We start from the raw sequence: 23,221 nt of genomic DNA, 5'->3' as shown, positions 1-23,221 counted from the left end.
GAACTGTGACCTCCTGGTTCATAGGTCTATGCTCAACCACTGAGCCATGCCGCCAGGTACGGGGCACCCCTCTTTATTTGTTGACAATATTTAGTGCATTAAAACACTTCTGCCCTCCAAGTGTCTGGGCATGGTTACCCACCCTAGTTCCATATTTATTGTTAGTTCCTGTCCTCAGTAAGCTCTAACCTCTCTCCTTTCTAAATCACTTGATACATAGAAACGATCTATATCCTACGGACCAGGAGTTGTCAGTCTATTAGCTATAATTAGAGACAAAATAAGCGCACCAGAATGCCCTCCATGCGTGTGTGATGACAGCCACTAGAGCAGCGGTCGCCAACCTTTTGCACCTCACAGACCACCAGTGGTCCACGGACCACTGGGTGGCGACCGCTGAACTAGAGTGCCTTCAGTAGTTACTCCTCTCCTTACACAGGAAGTACCAGTTGGCCCTTGAACAACACGGCACTGGTTCACTTATGCGATAGATACACAGTTGCTCCTCTGTAGCCCTGCACTTTGCATCATGGATTCAACCAAATGTGGATCGAAAACAGTATTTTCAATCCGTGATTGGGAATCCGTGGATATGGAGAGGCAACTGTATGCATTGTTCTACCCCATTTTATAGAAGGGACTTGAGCAGATTTTGGTATCCACAGTGGGGGAGGGTGCCCTGCAACCAATAGCAAGAGGACACTGTGGTTAGGTTTTGGGGGAGTAAAAACTTATACATGGGTTTTCTATTGCTCAGTGCTCAGCACCCCTCACCCCCACAGGTCAACTGCACATCCAACCTATGTTCTTTTTGTCCGGGATCACGGCTAGAACATCAGTGTGGATAAAAAAAAAGGATGGTATTTAAGCACAAGCAGAGTAAGAATCAACTTTCGAGCTTTAATGATAAACATATCGATTCCTGTTCCCAACCTCCTTGAGGGTCAAACTTGGAGCAAACCCCGAGCCAGAGGCTCTGTGGGGAAGACTGCATATTATCACAACAGGTAGGAAGGAAATGTGTCCACAGAGTCAACACCAAAATCAGGTTCTCTGCTGCCAAAGCACCCAGGCTTTTCCACCCTTGGCTACGGAGCACTCTCAGCATCACACAGCTTTCTGCGCTCTGCGCAGTCCCTCCAGTTCCCATGCCTCCCCAGCCCCTCCTCTCAAAAAGAAACAGCAGGTTATTTTAAAGCCGTGACCTGGGCAGACCTCTCGGGCAAGGCCCCGCCTGCTGCTTTCTGGCGCAGTCCTAACTGCACGTCTGCAGCAACGCTGTTTCACAGTTTTCTCTAGAAAACGACCATGTTTCTCTAACCAGACCCGGTCACCACTCTGCTGCTATGCAAAGCAAACAGTTTGATCACCATTATTATTAGACGATACTCATGAATATTAAGGTAACTGAAGGGGACGCTTGATAAAAATCGCCTCATTCACCCTGTGCGCTTCTTTGCTTTCCTTTTAGCAGCTTACAAATGTTAGAAATGGGGTTCCTAATCAGACAACCTAGACGAGGCCCTTGGATGCAAGCCTGTTCCAAGCTGATGTTCCTGTCTCATGGAAGGAAATGGGGTGAGGAGAGAAGCAGGGTGGGGAGCAAAGGAGAGGCCCATGTTCAGCAGGTCCCAGAGCCGATGGTATTACTCACATGTGTTGGGAAGCATTGGGGTACAGTTTTGAAAACTGTGGGGCCGAGTCCTCGGGGCCGTGGGGCGCAGCGTGGCTGATCACCATCATAATGGGCCTATGGGGATACATTCTCTTAGACATTTTGAAGTAATTAATGCTCTCGTTAGTGATTAAGTCTGTGAAGTAGTCCTGAAACATACATTTGACACAAAACAGAAATTACAAAAGGTGACATTCATCAGATCACATTTGAACACTGCTTTCCTCAGAAGCAACTCACTGAATGACGAGGGAAGGTCTAAAGCGGGAAGGGACACTGGACTTCCCAAGGCCACAAGTCAGTTGCCAGGGACTTTCTAGGGTCACTAGCGTGGTAAAATGTATTTTAAGTAATGCACAACTTAGCAATTAGGCAAGAAAAAAGTCAAGTCCTGTTTGCCCGAGATAATGATCAGATCTGGCAACCCAAATGCTAGAGCACATAAAACACCGGATACATATTTCATTCTCAGATTTCGTTGATGTAATCCATTGACAAAAATTTAATTACTTCAAGGGCAGGAAACACCAACACCCACTACACATTCACAGTTCCAGAACACACACACACACACACACACACACACACACACACATGCAAACCAAAGATCTTTTCTTTTAAATTAAAAATTCACCTGTAGGAATGATACAATAATTGCTAAAGGAAACCTTGGCCAAAATCTGGGTGCACAGGAAAAGCTGTAACATTTTATTAATTAATGTACTTGAAACACTAAATATGGGAAGCAGTTGATTTCCTGCAGATTATCCTCCGTTAATTGCACAGCTAAAAATGATACAGCTGCTGGGATTAGAGCCTGACGTTAATAAAATGACTTAACCCCCCAGTCCCAGGGGCTGGTGCAAGTCTAGAAGGGAATGAAAAGGAAAGAAAAGATGAAAACTTAAATTAAACCACCTGCCTCTCTAAGTGTGTGTCAGTGGCCTAGAGTTCCAGCAGAAACGTCAGAAAGTGCCCGGGCAAGGTTTACAGTGCCAGGGGCTTCCAGGCATGACGAATCCCATGTAGATTTAAGGACCGGAACAGCTGCAAAAGCAGCGCCCAAGGGACGAAATCTGTGTCACATGCCACTGTTAGGACAAGCCCACAGGCTATCACCTTTTTCTATGGGAGTGTCTGTTTCATTCCTTTCCCCGCTAAAAAAAAAAAAAAAAAAAAAAAAAAAAGATATATATTCTTTTTTTGGACACAGTTGTCTTTGACACTTAATCAGCTGTGGTAATGGGCAAGTTACGCTGATTTAGTCTTCGGAGGGAATCTTGATTACATTGGTCTCCTTAGGACAACAGGGAAAGAGAGGTTAATCGCTAGAACAAGGAGCATGAAAGCATCCCCACAGATAAAAAATGATAGCGGTGACAATCCGTGCCCGTTGTAGGATGCAGCTCGGATCTGCCTCCGAGGTCCCTGCCAGCTAGCTCTCAACTTTGATGAGTCTGGAAACTTATTAGGAATGTTTGTGAATTCGTTTGCATTCATTGTTTTCTGAAGGGTATGAAAGAGGAGACTTACACCTTATCTCCCACCAAGTGCCTGGTGCTTAAATCAGGCCAAGCATCAAGGCAGCAATGTGCCCGAATTACATCAAGTTCCCTCCTCTCATTTCTACCGGTGGCTCTTTGGTAGTGATCTGTGCTACTTAGAGCGCATTTGAGGCTTCTTTTAGGGAAATGAGGAAGAGGTGAGTATGGCCAGAAGGGAAGAGGCTATTTTAGGCTAATTAGCAGGCTAAATTCAAAGGTATTTTTCCCCTTCATTCCTGTGATCTGAAAATTGTCTTATTTACACTGGCAATACAGAACCCTTGGGAATTTTAAAGTCCAATCTAGGACCCATTTGTTAGGGGGCCGTGGGGCATGCCAATTCCAGTTTCTATGAACTGATGTGGAAATCCTAGGATTGACAGCTTTAGAGACACTCGTGGACTCGAGCTGCCCTGGGGCAGGTGTCCTGGTCTCATAGCTAAGGTTGGTCACACAGGAGTCCCAGGGAGGCGTGTGGGTCCCCAACCTCTGGTTATTCCACTTGTTTGCTCTTATTTTTACATCTAAATCTGAAGACAAAATTGACTTTCATCCCAGTGAAAAGCAAAACAGTACAAAGATGAACATTTGATTATGTGGACAAGTCCTCTGGGTGTGGGAGGGAAACCAAAAATTATCACAAGACAGAGTGGAGGCATCTATGATTTTCTTGATGATCCTTTCATCAAAGGCTGATTGCCTTGTGTTCTAATGAGGGGGAAAGAAAATCACTATATAAAGTCAGTGTTCCTTGAGAGTCTTTTCTTGCCTGGAGTTTAAAATTACCTTAAAATTTCTCATTCTAACATTGTGAGAACATAGAAAGCCAATCTTGCGGATAGGTTAATTTGCTGAAAATGGCTGTTCTCCATTATGCACAAAGTAAATTGATGCCGTGTAAAAGTGCCTGAAAATTACCTTTGCATAATCAAATCCATGCTTTTCTTTGATGCCATTGCGACAAACAGTGTAATTATAGAAACGAGAATTCTTGATTAATCCAAGCCATTCTCGCCACCCAGGAGGGATGTAGCTGCCATTATATTCATTGAGGTATTTTCCAAAAAAGGCTGCAATGAGAAAAAAAAAGATTATGTTCTCATGTGAAATGATTAATCATAACTAAATGTATAAATGCAAAAAAAAATATGAAACGATGGCTTGAAAAAGAGACGGTAGAAGAAAAGTTAACCTAGGGCAGTGGATGTCAAAATAATGTTAGTGTCATACCCCAATCCTTTGGCAAAGTGACATACATACACACATTTGCCTTTTGAGTAAATAAAAGTAGCCGCCAAGGACATGGATTATAATTCAATGAAACCCCATAATGATCATGGTACTCTGGGTGCAGCTCTTCTTGTGGTTTTCCTGGGATACCAGTGGAACGTACCCCTTTGTTAAGTTGATGTAACAATCAGAGAAGCAGCCAGTGTGAGGCCTGGGCACACACACATTGGAGAAGCGAAAGTTCAGTCCTTGTATGAAATTACGTTTTTTAACTTACTGTTGTAGCGTTGTGAATTATAGAAACACTCCTGAAAAGCTTGTCCTTCTTTTTACATATCCAGAGAGTACAAATCTTCTAAACCAAGGGTCTGAGGTACACTTCGTGTTTATGGGATGTGGTCACCGTTTTCATGTGTCATCTGTGCTTACAGTATGTGCATTTTACAAATGTGCATGTCTCTCTCTTCAAAACAAAAACAAATTCTGGCAACATAGAGATGCTGCATAGGTGACTCACTTTCATAGAATGATAGTACAATTAAAGTACTGGCACCATGAATTCTCCATTGCTCATGGAGGCCACTGGCAGGGCTGCACATTTTAACTTCCACATGTCACATGCAAGAAAGGCCACTGCCACAAGGCTTACTGATCCTTCAGAGAAGCAAGCCAGGAGCATGGTCCTCTGCCAAAGACGATGATTGGAGGGGGCTAGGGGAGAGCTAGGTAGGTTGGGGTTTCAGGAACTAAATGGGTTCGATCTGGAAGCCGGACACCTTTTTTTAATGATCAGAAGTGTATTGTTGGCACACTTTTGAGAGAGAAAGAGGGTGCCTCTTGTAACTATTTTAATCACACCAGGAAAACAGATACAAACAAGCACTATTCATGGTAAACCTAAGTGTTTGATCACCCTATTAGACACATACATAGCCTTCCCCTCAAGTATGAAGACTAGAGAACATTTTATTTTATATATGTATCTATGGGAATACATATGTGTACAGTGAAGTATATGTGTACACACATCTATATCTAAAAATACATACACACATGCATGCATGTTTTAATTTTTCTGATTTTTAAAAGGCCTCCCTCTTTAGTTTAGGGAGACAGCATGTCCTCTGCCTTCCAGGTCAAAGCCACTTCCCGGCTTCATTAGGCAGGATTTGCAGGAGCCTTCTCCTGCACAATGGAAACAGGTAGCTCCCGGATGACTGGCTTGGGATGAAAACGGACGCTAGAATCCAGGCACGTCCCTGGTATTGTCTTAAAGCACATATTTCTCCGTCATCACCTTATCCACGGTACGTCATTTCCGTGTCTTTAAGGGATAGCTATTTACCTTGCTCCCATCTTTGATCTGCAACTACCTGTATATTATCTCCATCTGAATGTTTTACTTGCCCCTTAACGCAGTCATCCAAATGGAATTAATCATTTTCCCTTCCAAATTTACTTCTCCGCTATCCTTTAATTCTCTGAGTGGTATAATCGCCCTGCTGGGTAACACGCTTGGCAACCCAGAGCCTTCCCTGATTGCACCTGCCCCTCGCCCGGCAGTCGCCACTGCCTGTAGGTTCCACCTGGGTGATGGCTCTCGAACCTCGTCTCCCTCTCTGATTATGTGATCCCCCACAGATGCCCAGTCTCCTGGCCAGCTTTGCTTGCCAGGCTCCGGGGTCTTTCCACTCTCAGTACCACCTTCCTGAAGACCAGCTCTGGTCACATCACCCTCTTCTCACATGAACCCTTGTCACCTGCAGGATCCAGTTTAATTTGATAGAGTGCTATCCTCAGCCTTCCTTGGGTCTGCACAAAATCACTCTCTCTCCAAGTCCACCTGCACTTCTCGGCTCATGTCCCTCCCTGCAGCTCTGGTTTGCATCTCTCTACCTCTCCTGTGCCACTGTCTTCATCTCCCTCTCTCTGTCAAGGTCAGAGCACATGCCATTTCACTCCTGGTCTTTGCTCCAATCCCGTAGCAATTTGTGTCTGTGGCTCTAACGGCATCCTCTCTTCCTTCCTAGTGGTAGAGTTAAGTTCATATGTGAGCCTAACCCTTCTTAGACTGTAAGGTTTTTGAGGACAAGCATTACCTTGGCCTCATCTCTGAACCCCCTCTCCATCCTTGCCCATAGTATAGGGGCTCCATAAGTTTTGTTTCTTGAACTGGGGTTTATGGATCCCCATGCATTCTGGGGATTCCACAGGTTCCAGACTTGTTACATTTTGTGTTTTCACTTGGGTTATAATTTTAACGCTGATTTGGTCTAAATATTTCCATACAATAGAGCTCCAGAGTTGCTGAAGTTGATGTTTCTCAGACTCATTTTTTTTTAAAGAGTTGACTTCAGTCTGAGGAACAAGGCAATGTCTACTTATTTGTTGAGTGAATGTTTATCTGTTGAATCTGTGAGTGAGTGAATGGATCAAGCTGTCCCTTAGCCAAACGCCCACAGCCTGCGGATCCTGCCAGGGCCCCGGGCAGCTCCAGGGGGTAGGACAAAGTGTCAGAGGCTCTCACGTCAGATCTGACTCAGGATTTCCTTCCCAGCTGAGCGTGTAGTAGGAATTCTTCTAATGACGGGTTCTTGTCTGCAGAGACGAACCACCTTTTCACACAGAACCACAAGATGAGTTTCCTTTTCCGACGAAAGCAACATGACTTGGAGTCACAGGCAGCCGACCAACACCACAGCCCAACAACGTCACTCCAGAAGGGGGCTGTTTCCAGAATCTTCCACTTAATAACCTCAGGCCCAGCTCTTTCCTCTGGCCTGTGCCTCATCCCTGGGGGTTTGTTCCATTTTCCTCTCCTTTGGTTTTCAAAGAAGTAAAAGAGCGTAATGGTCTGGGATATAAACCCTGGAGCCAGCCTGCCTGGGTTCCAATCCTGGCTTGCTACTTGCTTCGCTATGTGTCCAACGGCAAGTTACTTAACTCTACTTCTGATTCCCTTTCCGGAAACCATGAAGATGGTAATAGTAACAGTGGCAGCATTCTGGTCAGGATTAAATGAGTTAACGCAAACATCAAGTGCTCCACACAGTGCCTGGCACATAACAAGAGCTTTTTAAGCGCTGCTACTGCTGCTGTTATTATTAGCATCACTATTATCCCCATCCTTTCGAATCTGTGTTCCGATCGTAAATAATTGACCATTCCGTGGTGCAAGGAACTCTCGCCCCAGATCTCTGCACTTGTGCGTTTGAAAACATTTCCTGAGAGGTTACAATATTTTCTTTTCCGATCTGATGGATTTTGTGGCAACACATTCTCTCCCATTTGGCTTCCTTTCCCCTGCTCGATGCGTTATAAAAGTGTTCCTGTTCCTCTTAGTTTTAGTTTTATTTTTTATTTTTTTTCCTCCCAGGGCAGCCATGCCAAGCCCTTCCTTCATTGTTTCCCTCGAGAGACTACTAATATTTTGTACTGTTTTCTACCCATTGCCATGGCTATTCCCTGCCCTTTCCTCCTCTTAGAAACTATTTCTACGAGTCTCTTTACTGTGCTTGTCAGTCACGTCAGAACTCCCTCCAGGTTTTCGGTGTCTTTGTGTTAATGGAGTGCAAAGAATGTACTCAGTTTTCCAGATGTGCCCTCGCCCATCACACTTGTTCCAAGAAACCAGGACCTCACGCCTCACAAAGCGACACCCCAGTGTTGGCAGCTTCGAGGGACTCTGGCCTTTTCTGTTGCCTCCTGACGTTGAGACTCATTTGTAATCACCCCTGGCAGCACTCTGCAATTGATTATCTGGCCTACTAATGATTCCCCTCCAGATGTTTTAAATCTCTTCCTCCCTCCCTAAGGTGAATTTCATTTTCTTGCCCATATTGCCATTGTATTATGGGGAGTTTGAAGTTTTTCTCCCCTTTGGAGCTGGCATTCAACTTCTCTTACTGCTGTGCTATCTGAATATATCACCGCCACGCCACCGACCCGCCCTTCCGTATCATGGTCTCTCTGGGATGCCACTGAACACGTCCCTTCACAGCTGTTGGTGCCAGGAGAAAGATCACAAAGACTTGGTTATAATTACTTTTGACTTTAGGCCGCATTACTCTGTCCAGGACTATTTGTGCCATAATACGTAGGAAAGTTTCCTTCAGCTATTTGAAGCAAAGGTATTTATTTTATTTTATTATTATTACTATTGTTGTTGTTGTTATTCCTCACCCAAGGATTTTTTTTTTCTATTGGTTTTTAGAGAGAGTAAAAGGGAAGGAGGCCCCAACTGGTTTGGCTCAGTGGATAGAGTGTCGGCCTGAGGACAGAAGGGTCCCGGGTTCGATTCCTGATCAAGGGCACATGCCTCAGTTGTGGACTCGATCCCCAGTAGGAGGCGTGCAAGAGGCAGCTGATCCATGATTCTCTCATCATGGATGTTTCTATATCTCTTTCCCTTCTCCCTCTCTGAAATCAATTAAAAAAATTATATATAATTATAATATAATTATATATATATATATATGAAGGAGGAAGGGAGAGAGAGAGAAAGAGAGAAAAAAGATGTGAGAGAGACACATCAATTGGCTGCTTCCCACACACACCCCAACTGGGCTGGGGATTTAATCTGCAACCCAGGTACATGCCCTTGACCCAGAATTGAACCTATGACCCTTTGGTGCACAGGCCAATGCGCTAACCACTGAGTTACAATGGCCAGGGCAAAGGTATTTATCTTAAATCAGCAATAGTAACTACACAAAAGATTTCTGATGCTGTGGAGAAGTTAAATCTTATTCAGTATAAAAAATGATACACTAATTGAACTTTTTTACTTTATGTAATGGATAGATTTGGGTCACAGGATTTCACTGGTCATAACTAGTAATACACATAATTTTAAACCAAGTAAAAATTATGATTTCCTCTTATGTCAACCCATCTGGTTTCCCCAATTAGATTGTAAGTCTAATGAAGACAGGGATCTTATTTTATATCTCTTCTCAGCCCAGTGTCTAGTGAAGTTCTAAGAATGCTCAATAAATAGCATACTGTGGAATGCTATGTCTTATGTTATGTACTCATAAAAAGAATGTTAGTTTGTCTTACTTTAAGTGAACTCTACCTTTATAAAATCCTGTATTAGAGAATAAATATACTTGCCATAAGTAACATAAATAAATTTTATAATATAAAAGACATGAAATTAGAAAAGTTGACTAATTTGTATAAATTGTTTTGTTACAAAAGATTACTGTACAAAAAGTTGTGCTGCAGATCTCTGTTAAATATTGCCCTTATACTTCAGTGATATGTAGAATTAGCAAAACTAAAATTTAATTCACATGTGATTTCATGTATCATGTGTTCTGATTATAATTTGAACACTACAATTTTTAAGTGAATCAATATAATAACTGCAGTGGTCATAATAAGATGACAGTATAATTTTGAACAAGAAAGAAAACGTAGGAATCCTTCTAGTCCAATCTCTACATTTTATCGGTTGGAAAACTTGCCTCTCTACAAGTTCTCAAAACAAAGGAAAGGCCGAATGAGCTAGGATGTGACTCCAGGTGCCCTCAGTCTTTGTTCGGGGTTTTTACTAACACTTGTTGCTACCTCTGAAACATGGCTTATCACCTTTACCTTACAACTAGGCCAGGTTTCACACGCATGTCTATACCCTCGCAAGAAATGCAAGCTAAAAAAAAATTTGAGCATAGAGTCAGGCAGGATATTCATTTTTATGATCGATAATCCAATGTCATTCCCAGTTCACTTGTCAGAACATAAAATGCAATAGACATGTTACTGTATTTTCCCTTTCTCGAACATTTAAGCGGTTGTGGAGTCATATTTTCCATGAGTAAGTTTAGAAAAATTTAGGCTATAGCCAGTCCAAAAATATGCCTCAGTTCTGAAAAAGAAAAATCATGTCATACAACAGTAAATATAATATTGGATCAATTCGATTCATTTAAATCCATGTATTCTGGATTCCTCCCAAAATAAACCTCTTAGTAATTTGTCTTCTCTGAGCTGTTCTTCGTAAATCTAATTGCTGCTTTGTGCTTTTCTCTCGATGGATATTTATGTCTAATACATATTTCAGTTTCCTTCATTATTTTTCTTCGGTTCTCAGCTAAATGTTCCAAATAATATATTCATTATTAAGACAACAATAAAATCTTTATATGCTGGCTCTTTTCCGACTAGTCTAGTGGCTCATGAATAATTATGCTGGTTTAATACCTACTCACCAGTCCTCTTAACTTCCTAAGGTGCCTGTCATCTTGATATGGTTATGTGTTTATTTTCAAATGTGTCACTGTCCCTGGTTAGATAAATAATTATTGTCACAAAGACATCTTTGCTTCCTAATTGTCTCAGACACTTCAATATGCTCCCATCAAAGATAAATTTAAACTCTGTAGATCCTATCACTGCCATTTTAGTCTTCCATTTATAATTTTTCTGATTTACTAACGGGCACATCAATATTTGTTTTCCACACTAAGTATCTGGATAAGTCCTTGTTACCCTTGAAAAAATGCCTTTAATTTTGTAGGATGACTCACTATAAATTCCACTATTACCTAAGTGTCTGGACCCCCGGGGAGAAGGTTGGCTTCAGAATCTGTCTTAGTTTCCAAGAACATAGCTCCTCTCCCTGAATGAAGCAGGCCTGCTGGGCTGAACAAAAGGTCAGACACTTGTCATGGGCAAAGCCTTATGATGTGCAATTTCATCCTGGACCGAACCCATGAGGAGTTAGAGTCGCACACTGGAGAGAGCCCCAAGGATCAAGGTCCTGATGCCTGGTCTTCCCATTAGAACATTGAATGTGTCACTTCAGCGAGTCAGTTTAATCTTGTGGGTCTAAGGCAGTGGTCGGCAAACTCATTAGTCAACAGAGCCGAATATCAACAGTACAACGACTGAAATTTCTTTTGAGAGCCAAATTTTTTAAACTTAAACTTCTTCTAACGCCACTTCTTCAATATAGACTCGCCCAGGCCGTGGTCTTTTGTGGAAGAGCCACACTCAAGGGGCCAAAGAGCCGCATGTGGCTCGCGAGCCGCAGTTTGCCGACCACGGCTCTAAGGGAACTGAACTAAATTATCTCTGAGTTTCATTCAAGTTCTTGCAACCCATTTTAGGGTGGATACAGCAGAGCATGAGTGAAACAAGTACATGTACAATATTGTCAACTATAGTCACATTGCTGAATACCATGCCTCCAGAACTTATCTTGTTTTCCCCCTTTCTTGGTTTAGCCCTGAAACAAATAAGCAAACCCTCGTTGGCCGCTCTCAGTCCTGCAGGATGCTCTGACTCACCCTGCATCTCTACTTATCACGGACATTGTCCATATTGCTCTGGATATGGTGAGAGTCCCAACCCTCCAAGCTGTATGCACGCTGCTGGGAAAATATTAGAGGGAGCCTGGGAGTCGAAAGGCCCTGATCTCACACAACGCTTTCCAGGAACAAAACAAAATTGGATGGTTCAAATCAGGAACCAGGCATTAGGGGACCATTGCTGATTTTGCTTCTGAGCTGGTCACACAATTTTTGAAATCCCCACTTCAGTTATAAAACAGAGCCAAGTACATTTGCTGGCTACAAAACCCTACAGGGATGCTTGATGGATTTGCAAATTGCTTCAGAGCTCTCAGATGAAAGGTGCTATAAATTTAAATCACTTATGTGAGAAACAGGATAAGGCACTCCGAGTAACCTAGTTTCTTTCCTAAGCATAAGCAAACACCCTTGAGATTCCTGGGAGGAGCTTCCTCTGTGAGTGGCTATCTTGAAATGTCTGCGAATGGCAATGCTGTCATATTCACAATGAATATTTTCATCCATAAATAAAAAGTATTAAGTGCCCACGGGGGTGCTCTGCAGAGGAGCCAATGGCCACGTGTTTCCTGAGATCAGTGGGAAAGATTCATTTCACTTTTTGAAGAGATTTAACAGAATACATTTATCTGAAATCCTTTACTTTTAAATCTTTGGAACAGAGAATTTGTAAAATAATTTCCAATAAGCTTTAATGATAGGTGGTTCTGAAAAATCTATTTTGCATTGTAGCCCCTCTAGAATCATTCTTATTTTCTTTCATGAAGAAATGCTGAAAGCATCTAAATGTTGGAAGAATAAAGGCTTTGGTGAGGGTGGGGGCGGGCAGCCTTACTAGAAAGAGCCTCGCTTCTTTCTTACAAAGACTGGCATGATGCTTATGACCTCTCTTGAAAGAGGTCCCCAATTTTCAAAAGACCAACTAACCCAAACCTTCCTCTTGCCCTCTGTAGGTTAAACAATGATAGCAGGTACAGCAATTGCCTTCCTTCCTTGGAAGGTGGAGGTGAACATCAGAGACCTAAAAATGACCGCAACTTAAGCTAAAGAAATTCCAAATCTTACTAAATTATGAATGAATAAATAAATGCATCAATAAGGTACACATCATTGATTTATTCATTCAATGATTTATTAATTCACTAAATGATCGTGATCATCTACTGTATGCCAGACCCCGAGGAACAACCAACAGAAATTTACCAACATCTAAAACAAGCCTCAGGCTGTACCATGATGCCCTGAGATGCGGGAGGTTGAGGTTAAGCAGGCAAATGGGAAGAAAAATCATCTCTTGTAGGTTCTCCTGGAAAATTCCCATTGCTGGGTACTCTGATGAGTACGACATTTTCAGAACATGTCCACTGAGAATCATTCTGTCTTCTCTCTAAGGGGCCTCTCATTGGGACACCCTTCAGAGTGAAAAAGTGAGGGAAGGGAAGGATATGATACAGAAGAGAACAGCCTAAATACTTCCATTTAGGAGCTTATTGGATCTTCATATATTTCATGGGGCGCTGCATTTTCCTGTGTCTAAGATGTTTTATCCGAGGGTCACGGGTCAGAAAGTCCCCCCTTTACCTGTTCTGTAGCCAGTGTTGTTAAGATACACAGCAAAAGTCCGAGGTTCGTGCATCGCCTGCCAGGAGGGTGACGAGCAGTTCTCGTTGTTGGTGTAGACGTTGTGGTTGTGCACATACTTCCCAGTGAGCATGGAGGACCGGGAGGGGCAGCACATGGGCGTGGTCACAAAGGCGTTGGTGAAAGTGGCCCCGCCATGCTCCATAATCTTCCTCGTTTTGTTCATCACTTGCAGGGACCCTGAAAGGCACAATTCCAGTGTTGTTTAGCCGTTTCTGTCTTGTCACTCAGTGACTCTGTTCCCTTGATTTACTCATTTCCTTCCCTTGGCTTGAAGAAGTCTATAATTTCACCAGCTCTCATTTCCAGAACAAAATTAAAACAGTTGGGATGCTACTATGTCAAGTATTTTGCAGAATAATAAACACACTTCAGCTTCTCTCCTCCGTAATCACAAGGGGGAAAATGCAGGCTAATCTGATAATTAAAGCTAGAATTCTAGATACGGAGCAGATTCAAAGGCCAGCCACCCTTTGAAGAGCACAGAGAACGATAGGTGCTTACACAGCACCAACTCCTCCCCCGCCCCCGCCCACCACACATGCAGAGCTAGTGATGTTGCAGCGATGCCTACAGATAGTGCTTTAATCTATGAAAAAAAGAGGATTTTTTCTACCAAGTAAAAGTCCCTCCAAAATGCCTGCATTTAATTAAAAGAAAAAAAAAAAAAAGATGAATGTAACTCTTGCAAACTCTCCAAATGCCTGCCCAGTGTTCCTCTGAGGATAGCACTACCAGCTTATATTTTCACCTGTTTGCATGTAATTTCAAAAGACAGGTTGTTTGCTTGTGAGAGAGCCATGATTCTAGCGCACTCAAAAGTACTTGCATGGTAGAAAAATACTCCGTTTTCACGGTAAAAGATGAAATTGTAACCTAAGATTACTGAGGAAGAAAAAAAAAATCTATTTCGATTACTTTATCCAGCCAAACACTGCAGCTGAAACCCATCCAAATACTGCAGAGAAAAGCACAGGCCAGAATTCAATAGTCTTTTCAGGACTTGTCAAGAAATGCACTACAGAGCACCACAGCCAAGCCCACTGCATTTGAATCCTGGAGCCTCACATTTCCAACAGGTCCCGCTTCTTCCAAAGAAAGGGAGAAAGTCTGTGTAGTTTTCCAGCAAGGAAGGAAATCGTAATGCAAACCAGGCGAGCATTCACAGCAGAAGAGAAGCGTGCCACAGTCCAAAAAGCCACAGTTTGCCTGATTTTTTTTCACATACCAGCTTTTACCATTCACATGAAACAGGCAAACAGCAAGAGGGTTTCTAATTGGGTCTCATTAGAGCTCCCTAAACTATGCTTCACTTAGGGGATCCCAACTGCTTCTTCCCCTCTGGGTGTCTTTGGGGGGACCCCACAACCTTTTTGTAATCGGTGAATAATATGTCATGAGCACCCATTTTATGCTGGACATTTTATCAGCCTTGCACTCTGGGCTGGGCCCCAAGTGAAGCATTAACAAAGGAAATGGAAAATTCTCTGCCGCCGCTGGTCTTCGGTAGTCAACGATCTAATAGAAAACCTACATTACAAAAATCCTTGGGGTTCATTGCAAAGCAACGTACACATCAGAGTGGAGGTACAGCAGCAGCAGTACCTCTGAGGTTAGAGGGGACCGGGAGAGAATGTTCAATAAGGGTTCTGAAACGAGAGTTGAGGACAAACAGAAGGAGGGAGAAAAACATGCGATGGGTGAAGTGGATTGTTGGGAGAATGGGGCGGATGCTAAGAAGTGGAGTGATGAGTACACCACATTGGTTTCCTGGAATTGAAAAAAATATGGAGAAGTCTCTTGAAATGTGGGAGGCAGCGTGAGCAAAGAGCTGGAGGCTGAGTAGAGATATTTGGATTGGATAGAGTGGACAAAATAAAGGCAGAGTAGGTTCTTTGCCAAAGGCGTGAACAACACGGTAAGAAAAAAGTCTTTGAGGGGTGTTGCTATGTCAGTGGGAGTGCATGCAGAGGAAGGAATAGGCTGATCCATCAAGGGGACAGTCCAGAGGTCACTGAAGCCATCAGGCCACAAGGTGATAAGAACCTGAACTGGATTGTGTTGCTAAAATAGAGCGACTCTATGAAGCAGATCCAAAAGTCTTCGTAATGCATCAGAAGGTCATCAGTTAACTAATACCTCAAAGATTTCAGCATGAAGAAAAAGACTGAAAAAATAATTGTTTCACTGTTGGCCAAAAAATAAGTAAAGGGAGATATGCCCTATGGATCAAAGAAGTTCATTTAAAAAATGTTGCATTTTGTACTTGTGTTGGTTGATCCTACAGGGGGAAGCATCCTGGAGATGAGTAGATGACGAGGGACATGGCAAGGGAGAGAGTGAGAGGTACATGCTGAAGTCTGTCAGTCCCCTCTCTTCTTCAGACATCCACAGTGCTTACTCATTGTAATATCCTGAATTTCGGAAAAATTTTCATTTCCTAATAATCTCTTTATTTCAAAGAATGAGCTCTCCGAGTTTTCTTTATGAGACTAGCTGGATTCAAATTTAAAAGATGCAGCTGGAAACCATCGTTCAAGGTCCCAAGTCACAAAGCTACAATCTCTAGTTTATAGACTCATTTGGAGTGAAAATATGGGATGGTAGGTGGAAATCGGATCTAAGGTCAAATAATATGAAAAGAGGCTAAAACTTAGCCCAATCAAAATCTTTGGAATTGCCCTGGCCAGGACTCACCTCATCCTAAGTATCCTTAACAATTCCTGCCCATGCTCCGCTTCCAACTAGTCCCCACGTCAAAGGGATCCATGAGGAGATTTGGTTGCCATCATCACTGTGACCACCACAAGCTCCATCATTGGGGTTCCTGGAAGTGGCACCTGGCTTGAAGCTTCTCAGTAGAGAGGAAATTCTGAGACATCCTTCCCCAAATTTAAACATCATCCGGAGAACACATTAAATCTCAGAATTCTGGGCCCACCCAAAGAAACTGACATAGTAAGACCAGGGAAGGGCCTGAGAACTTGCATTTCTAATAAGCTTCATGTCCATAGACCACACTTGGGGAAGTATTCTAGGTTGGACACAGAATTAGGGAAGCCTAGAGCTGGAAGTGACTTTAGTGGTTGCCTTGTTTTAAGTGATCTAAGTGGCTTAGACCACGTTCCAGGCTATCAGATGTTGTGTAGACAGAAAAAGAAAACAGTGATTTGATACTTACTCTCAGGTTCTCCTCTAAGAGCTCCACATACATCAACTCATTTAATCCTGACAACAACCCTTTGTAGTGGTGGTGCTGTTATTTATTACTCCCAGTTTATGGATGTTAAAACTGAGATGTAAAGGCTTAAATAACGTACATGGGGCCACATAGAGCGCAGATGCAAATACAGGCAGCCTGCTCCAGGGACCATCTCTTCAGCTCATGAGACTGAGCACGGACTGTGACATTGATGTTTTCAAGACAGAGAAACAGAAATGATGTCTGCTTGTAGTCAAGATATGCCTCCCCTTCTGTAGTCCATATTCTGCTCCATCTGGCCTTTAAGGGGAGATACTGACAGACACTAATGCCTGCCTCTTGCCCTCCCAAGGGCTGAAGGGATCTCGGTGGCTTAGGCCCAGGAGAAGGGTGAGTGGGCTGAAGATGGGTCTGCTTTAGTAGCTGACAACCACAATGGTGTCAAGCTCAGCTTCTGATCTCAATGGATTTCCTGGTTAGACTCAGAGGGTGGAGTGCAGGAATCATACCCCTTCTCTCTGTAAAGCAAGCTAGCATGCACCAGCGAGGTAAGCACACAGCGTCTTCTTTTAACGGCTCTGCAATGATTAATGTTGGTCAATAACACTGCCGTGCACTGCATCTATTGCCATGTGATCGTACCATTGATTTTTCATTGGGAAACTCTATAAAAAAGTTTCCTGTAATAGAACTCATAATTATGCGTTTACAGCTATTGAGAGGAGTGGGTGGGACCATGTCCTGTCCTGTGGTAGGAAAGGCAACAAAGTCCTTTTTTTTTACAGAGAGGAAGGGAGAGGGATAGAGAGCTAGAAACATTGATGAGAGAGACACCAATTCAGCTGCCTCCTGCACACTCCCTACTGGGATGTGCCCGCAACCAAGGTACATGCCCTTGACCGGAATCGAACCTGGGACCCTTCAGTCTGCAGGCCGACACTCTATCCACTGAGCCAAATCGATTAGGGCCAATGTCCTTTGTTTTAAGCTGAAGCTCCTCACCTCACTGAGTTTCGGGCCTTTGGCGCCTAAAATGCAAACCATGCTGGCTCACAGTTATCAGAACAATTATTTCACAGAAATGATATGAAACTTAAGATGGAAGACTCCTAACAATATTCCCACCGCAGGGCTTAGGAGGATAAGAATAAGAAGAGAAAGAGACTTGAACTTCTGGGACAACATCTGATTTTGCCACAGATTAGCTGGAGCACGTCATTTACTCTCTTTTCATTTGGGCTTTTCATCTGTAAAATGGAGCTAATAACAGTTCCCCTGCCTAGTTTACAGCATTGATGGGGAGCCAGTGGCGCAGGGCCGCAGTTTTACTGGGTGCTCACCTCAACCCCACGTTTAGTTTTCTCATGCCTTTCCCATCTCCCCCTCTGCAATCTACATCTCAATTCCAAAAGCTGGGTTAAGAGTAGAGAGGTTACCACTGACTGAATGTATCCCTGAAAATTCGTATGTTAAAACCTAAGACCCCAAGTGCTGGTAGCAGGAAGTAAGACCTTTGGAAGGTGATTAGGTCATGAAGGTAGAATCCTCATGAATGGGATTGGTGCTCTTATAAAAAAGACTGCAGAGAGCTCCCTTGACCCTCTGCCAAGTAAGGACACAGTGAAAAGACAGACATGGATGAACAGGAAATGGGTCATCACCAGACAAGAATCTGCTGGTGCTCTGACCTTGGACTTCCCAGTGTCCAGACTATTTATAAGTCACTAAACCACCCAGTCTATAAAGGGTTATAACAGCCAAATAGACTATGATTGAGGTCAACTATGTTTTCTATTCTTTAAGACTTAAAATGTTAATGTTGGTTTATTGTTAAAAATATCAGTTATCCCCCCCTGCCACACAAACTGCCCTTCCCCCTTAAGCAAAAAGCCTGACTTCATTATCATTTACCGCTTTCCTGTGAGGTGGGAGCCTGACAGGGATGCAATGAAGGGACTGAAATTAGGGCCAGCAGCTGGCATAGGGGCACTGCTGACTGGGCTGGCTTGAGGACAGGGAAGGTCCCAGCCACAGCTGAGCCTCAGGACTGCCAAGAAAAGCTGTCCCAGCGCCAGAGTTCCAGGTTGGGACTGGGGAAGTCTGCTGTTGCTGTCACAGGGGTAGGGAGGCTGTGACAGCATTCGGCCATCACAGAATGCTGCTCGGACAGTGGTGACTGGGAGGGGAGAAGTGGCACTCTTTGGGAATCCTACAGGATCCACCAGGTTAGCATGATTGGTAGAGTTACAAATCCAGCCTCCAAGACAAGTCCTTTGGATGGACTAAGGGATAGGATATTGGGCCTGGATGGAACCACAGCCAGGAATTTAAATTATTCTCCATACTCTGCCTACTTATCCCCAAATCATCTGTGTGAAAAGGTCATAGAGAAAATGTCCCTCTAATCTGGATGACTTTACCAAAATCACATTGAGAGCGTGGATTACTGTATTTGCATGTTAAAGTTTACAGCAAAGCTTTACCTTTCCTGATTCAACTATCGTAGCATTTGATTATTCAATATTTTATACTGTCAAACATTAAATTTTTCATCCAGCTTATTTATCATGACCAGGAAATCTCACAAAACCTGAAATTCAGTAATGACTATTGTCATCAACATCCTTTACGGAAATCCCAGGCATGTGGGATTCATGCACACCTGGCTTCCTAGGGAGATATATCCCCGTGTGGATCGTAATGGTTCATGGTTTGATGAGTGACAACAACAAGCAAACACAGCTCTTATTAACTGTACAGGGTTGTTTCTTGATGCCATTGTTTTGTGATGAAGGAAGGCTAGTGCTTTAAGTATATAAATGGTCAGTACCGAATACATCTCTGTTAGTTCCTCGTGCATTCTGGAACCTTAAACAGTGACATTTCTCATATTAAAAATGGTTTTACTGGTCTATTGAATATTTTAATTCTGAAAGTATAAGAAAAAAATAACATGTTAAAACAGCATAGTGTCTTCTATCCAACTATGGAATGGTAGAAAAAAACACACAGATACTTCAGCTAAAACCAGAGGAGGGAAATCAAATGTGGGGAAGAAGGGACCAAGAAGCAGATAAGGGGGTGGGATGGGAGAAGTCAATGGGGGGAAAGGGGAACATATGTAACACTGTCAACAATGAAGATTTTAAAAAAATAAACAAATAAGATAAAATAAATAAATAAATCTGTCCAAAATGTCTCCAGTCACTAGGATTCATTATTTTTCCCCCCAAAGAGCAAAAGGCCATTAAAAGTGGAGACTAGTTTCTTAAGGGGATGGAACTTAAATGTCTATGGAGCTAAACAGAGAAGGTAGGCAAGTGAAGCCAGCCAGGTAGAGGAAAAATCACAAGGCTTTTGCCTTTTCATATTCGATAGAGATATGGGTGTACAGAACTCTTCCCTGGCTGTAAGGAGAACCACAGTATGGGCGTGATGAGAAATGGCAGCTGCTCCTTGGTCTAAGTGTTGGGAGCAATCAGAGCTGGGACCGTGATGACCTGGGGAGGACATGCACACTTAATGGGGTCGGCTTCACTTCCCCTTCAGGCAGCTAACAGAAGGCTGCCTCATGGGAATGCAAGCCCTTATTCTTCTGGATTTAAGAAAAGTAGAAATCTGGATTTTTTTTAAGAACATAAAATCACCTGATTTTTAAAACGTTGCCTTGATCTGAAAAAAGTATGCTGGTCAAGTAAAACATACCGATGGGCTAGCTCTGCACTACTAGTATATATCCCATTTGTGATCTCTACTTTAAAGAAACAAGGTATTTCCATGTATTCATGGTTTCTTGATTCCACTATGATCTAAGAGAAGCATTGGTGAGGTCAGGCATTACTAAGATGTTAGCATCAGCCCAATTTCCTAAGAATATAAGGAATGCCACAGTGATTCAGATCAATGTCCAATCAGTTCAAGATTTTGTTTCTCAGAGTGTCTCCCAGGAAGCATTTGGGAAAGATTTAGACCCTAAATCTCTTTGACTCAAGTCCTCAGAAGTTAGGGTAGTTCCACAAGCATTTCTGATTTTCTTGTTTTTGATCCATAAAACATCTCAAGTGCAGAGATAGTAAAAACAACACATCTCCTAGCTTTACCCAAGCTTAACATCATAGTCACTTCAGATATATTTTTTAAATTTAAAAGTGAAACGTGGATCCTGTCAATGCTCTTGGTTACCACTCCTTCCCCAGAGGTACCATCATCCCAAACTTCATGTTGATCATGTCCATGAATGTTTCCATAGCTTTAAAAAGTGTAAATCAGCCCTAGCTGGTTTGGCTCAGTGGATAGAGTGTTGTTGGCCTGTGGACTGAAGGGTCCCAGGTTCGATTCCAGTCAAGGGCACATGCTGGGTTGTGGGCTCAATCCCCAGTAGGGGATGTACAGGAGGCAGCCAATCAATGATTCTCTCTCATCATTGATGTTTCTATCTCTCTCTCCCTCTCCTTTCCTCTCTGAAATAAATAAAAATATATCTACACTAATAAAAGAGAAAAATGCTAATTGACCATGCCTTCGCTACGCCCACAGCCAATAAGATCGAGTATGCAAATTAACCCAAAGATGGCAGTTAATTTGCATATGCTGAGGTAGGGAGGAGTGAAGACTGAAGACAGCATAGAAGGAAGAGGGAGGGAAAGCAGAAAGCAAGGCGGCTGCAGGAGGGAAAGCGCGGGCGGGGCGGGCGGCAGATGGCGGGCGGTGGCGGCGGAAGGGAAAGCATGGGGCAGCAGTGGCGGGAGGGAAAGCACGGGGGGGTGGGCGGCTGCGGGAGGGAAAGCGTGGGGTGGGGGGCAGAGAGGGTGGGAGGGAAGGGAAAGCACCAGGCGGTGGCGGGAGGGAAAGTGCGGGGCAGCGGTGGCGATGGGAGGGAAAGTGCAGGGGGGGCGGGAGGGAAAGCGCGGAGGGTGGGGGGGCGGTGGCGGCGGAAGGAAAAGAGTGGGGTGGGGGGTGGGGGGCAGAGGCGGCAGGGAAAGCATGGCGGGGCGGGAGAGGTGGCGGTGGTGGGAGGGAAGCCCGCAGGAAGCCCTGTTCTTGCAGGAATCTTCCTGCAATGGGCCTCTAGTTTAAAAATAAAATAAAAAGTGTTAATCTTCCATCCAGTAGCTTAGTCTAAAAACCTGAACTATTTATAGGTGTAGGGACAACCTGAACAACCTCTTAAGTTCTAAAAAAAAAAAAAAATTCCAGGAGTAAGGAGACCACTGACCTTATTTAGTATTTCCACATAATTAAGTTTTCTCATGGAATAATGATCTTTGTCTTTCCCACCCAACTTGGGTGGGATGACAAGAAAATGTAATAATGAGAACAAATATTCTTTGGATAAAGATAAAGCGTTACCCACATGCAAGATTCCAGCACTTTTACTAATGAATTCCTTATATGTCTTACTCCCTTCACAAAGTACTAGTTTATTTTATTTGTTCTCAGACTGAATTGAGGGAGTGGCCCCCCATTCTTCCTGAATAGGAGCTTTCCTGGCCAGCCTGAGTTCATAAACTTTGATTAAAATCCTTCTCAGCCTTTGTCTTTCCAGACAAAGAGGTAGAATTGTTTTATTTCCCCCCAAATGAAAAGTATTCTATTGCAATTTTCCAAATTGTTTTTTTAAGCCTTTTCTAAGTCTGTTATATATTTCTGGAGGCACAGTAGCCAAAATTGCCTACAGTATTACAGGTGCAAAATGTTTTGCTTAGGTGAAGATTTATTCAAGCATTTGAACATAATTACATGTAAGTAAACAAAAAACAAAACAAAACAAAACCCATCCATATCAAAACCACAATGAGATACCATCTCACACCCATTAGGATGGCTACTTTTAAATAACAAATGTTGGTGAAGATGTAGAGAAATGGATACCCTTGTACACTGTTGGTGGGATTGTAGAATGGTGTGGTTGTTATGAAAAATATTATGGTGGTTCCTCAAAAAATTAAAATAGAATTATCAAATTATCCATCAATTCCACTTCTAGGTATATACCCCAAAGTATTGAAAGCAGGGTCTCAAAGAGATGTGTTGTTTAAACTGTCTCTGCACGTGAGATGTTTTATGAGCCTGTATTCATTTCTGGGAATGATCTTAGCTTTTCCAGACCTTTCTGGGTCTATTTCAAGTTTATTTAGCACCTACTGTCTTTCCAGCACAGTCTCAGCATCAGGATTGCAACATAAACAAACACACCCCTGCCCTCCAGTTGCTTTCCGTCAAGTGGAAGAGATGCGGACGGAAGCACCCGGGGGATTAAGGGCCACTCTGGCGGCACGTCCGTGGTGGTGCACAGGTAAGTTCCATGGACCCTGCTGGAGGGGAGGATGGTTTAGGTGAGGAAAGGTCCCTCAAGGGCAAGGCATTGAACGGAGTCATAAAGAACAGAGAGGGCTTCTCCAGGTGCAGAAAGGGGGAAAAGACAGTGGGGACCAGATGTGCAAAGGCACGAAACACAGGTGAGGGAGATGAAACCACAAGATTCCTTCGGGGAAGTGTCCATTGTTTCACGGAGCACAGAGCAAAGTGGGGGAAAGGGAGAGTAGCCTCACAGACACAGGCAGGAGCCAGATGGCCCAGAGCTCATTCGCCTTCAGAGGAGAGAGAAGAAAGC

At 43.3% G+C, this 23,221-nt stretch overlaps 1 protein-coding gene across 5 annotated transcripts in view; it reads right to left on the bottom strand.

Annotated features, from left to right (window-relative positions):
- Window positions 1-23,221, bottom strand: part of SULF1 (sulfatase 1) — a 172,061-nt gene that overhangs the window by 65,483 nt on the left and 83,357 nt on the right. For all 5 annotated transcript variants that reach the window (XM_028158760.2, XM_054708265.1, XM_054708264.1 and 2 more), the window contains 3 exons: window positions 13,347-13,586; window positions 4,138-4,289; window positions 1,655-1,824 (listed from right to left, as the gene is read on the bottom strand). In XM_028158760.2, the coding sequence (XP_028014561.2) occupies window positions 1,655-1,824; window positions 4,138-4,289; window positions 13,347-13,586 (562 nt within the window). The remainder of the gene's footprint in view (window positions 1-1,654; window positions 1,825-4,137; window positions 4,290-13,346; window positions 13,587-23,221) is intronic.

This window comes from Eptesicus fuscus, chromosome 19 (genome assembly GCF_027574615.1).
Source record: "Eptesicus fuscus isolate TK198812 chromosome 19, DD_ASM_mEF_20220401, whole genome shotgun sequence".
NCBI lineage: Eukaryota > Metazoa > Chordata > Mammalia > Chiroptera > Vespertilionidae > Eptesicus > Eptesicus fuscus.
The sequence above is the reverse complement of the archived record's forward strand: the minus strand, read 5'-3'. Positions and strand labels throughout refer to the sequence as shown.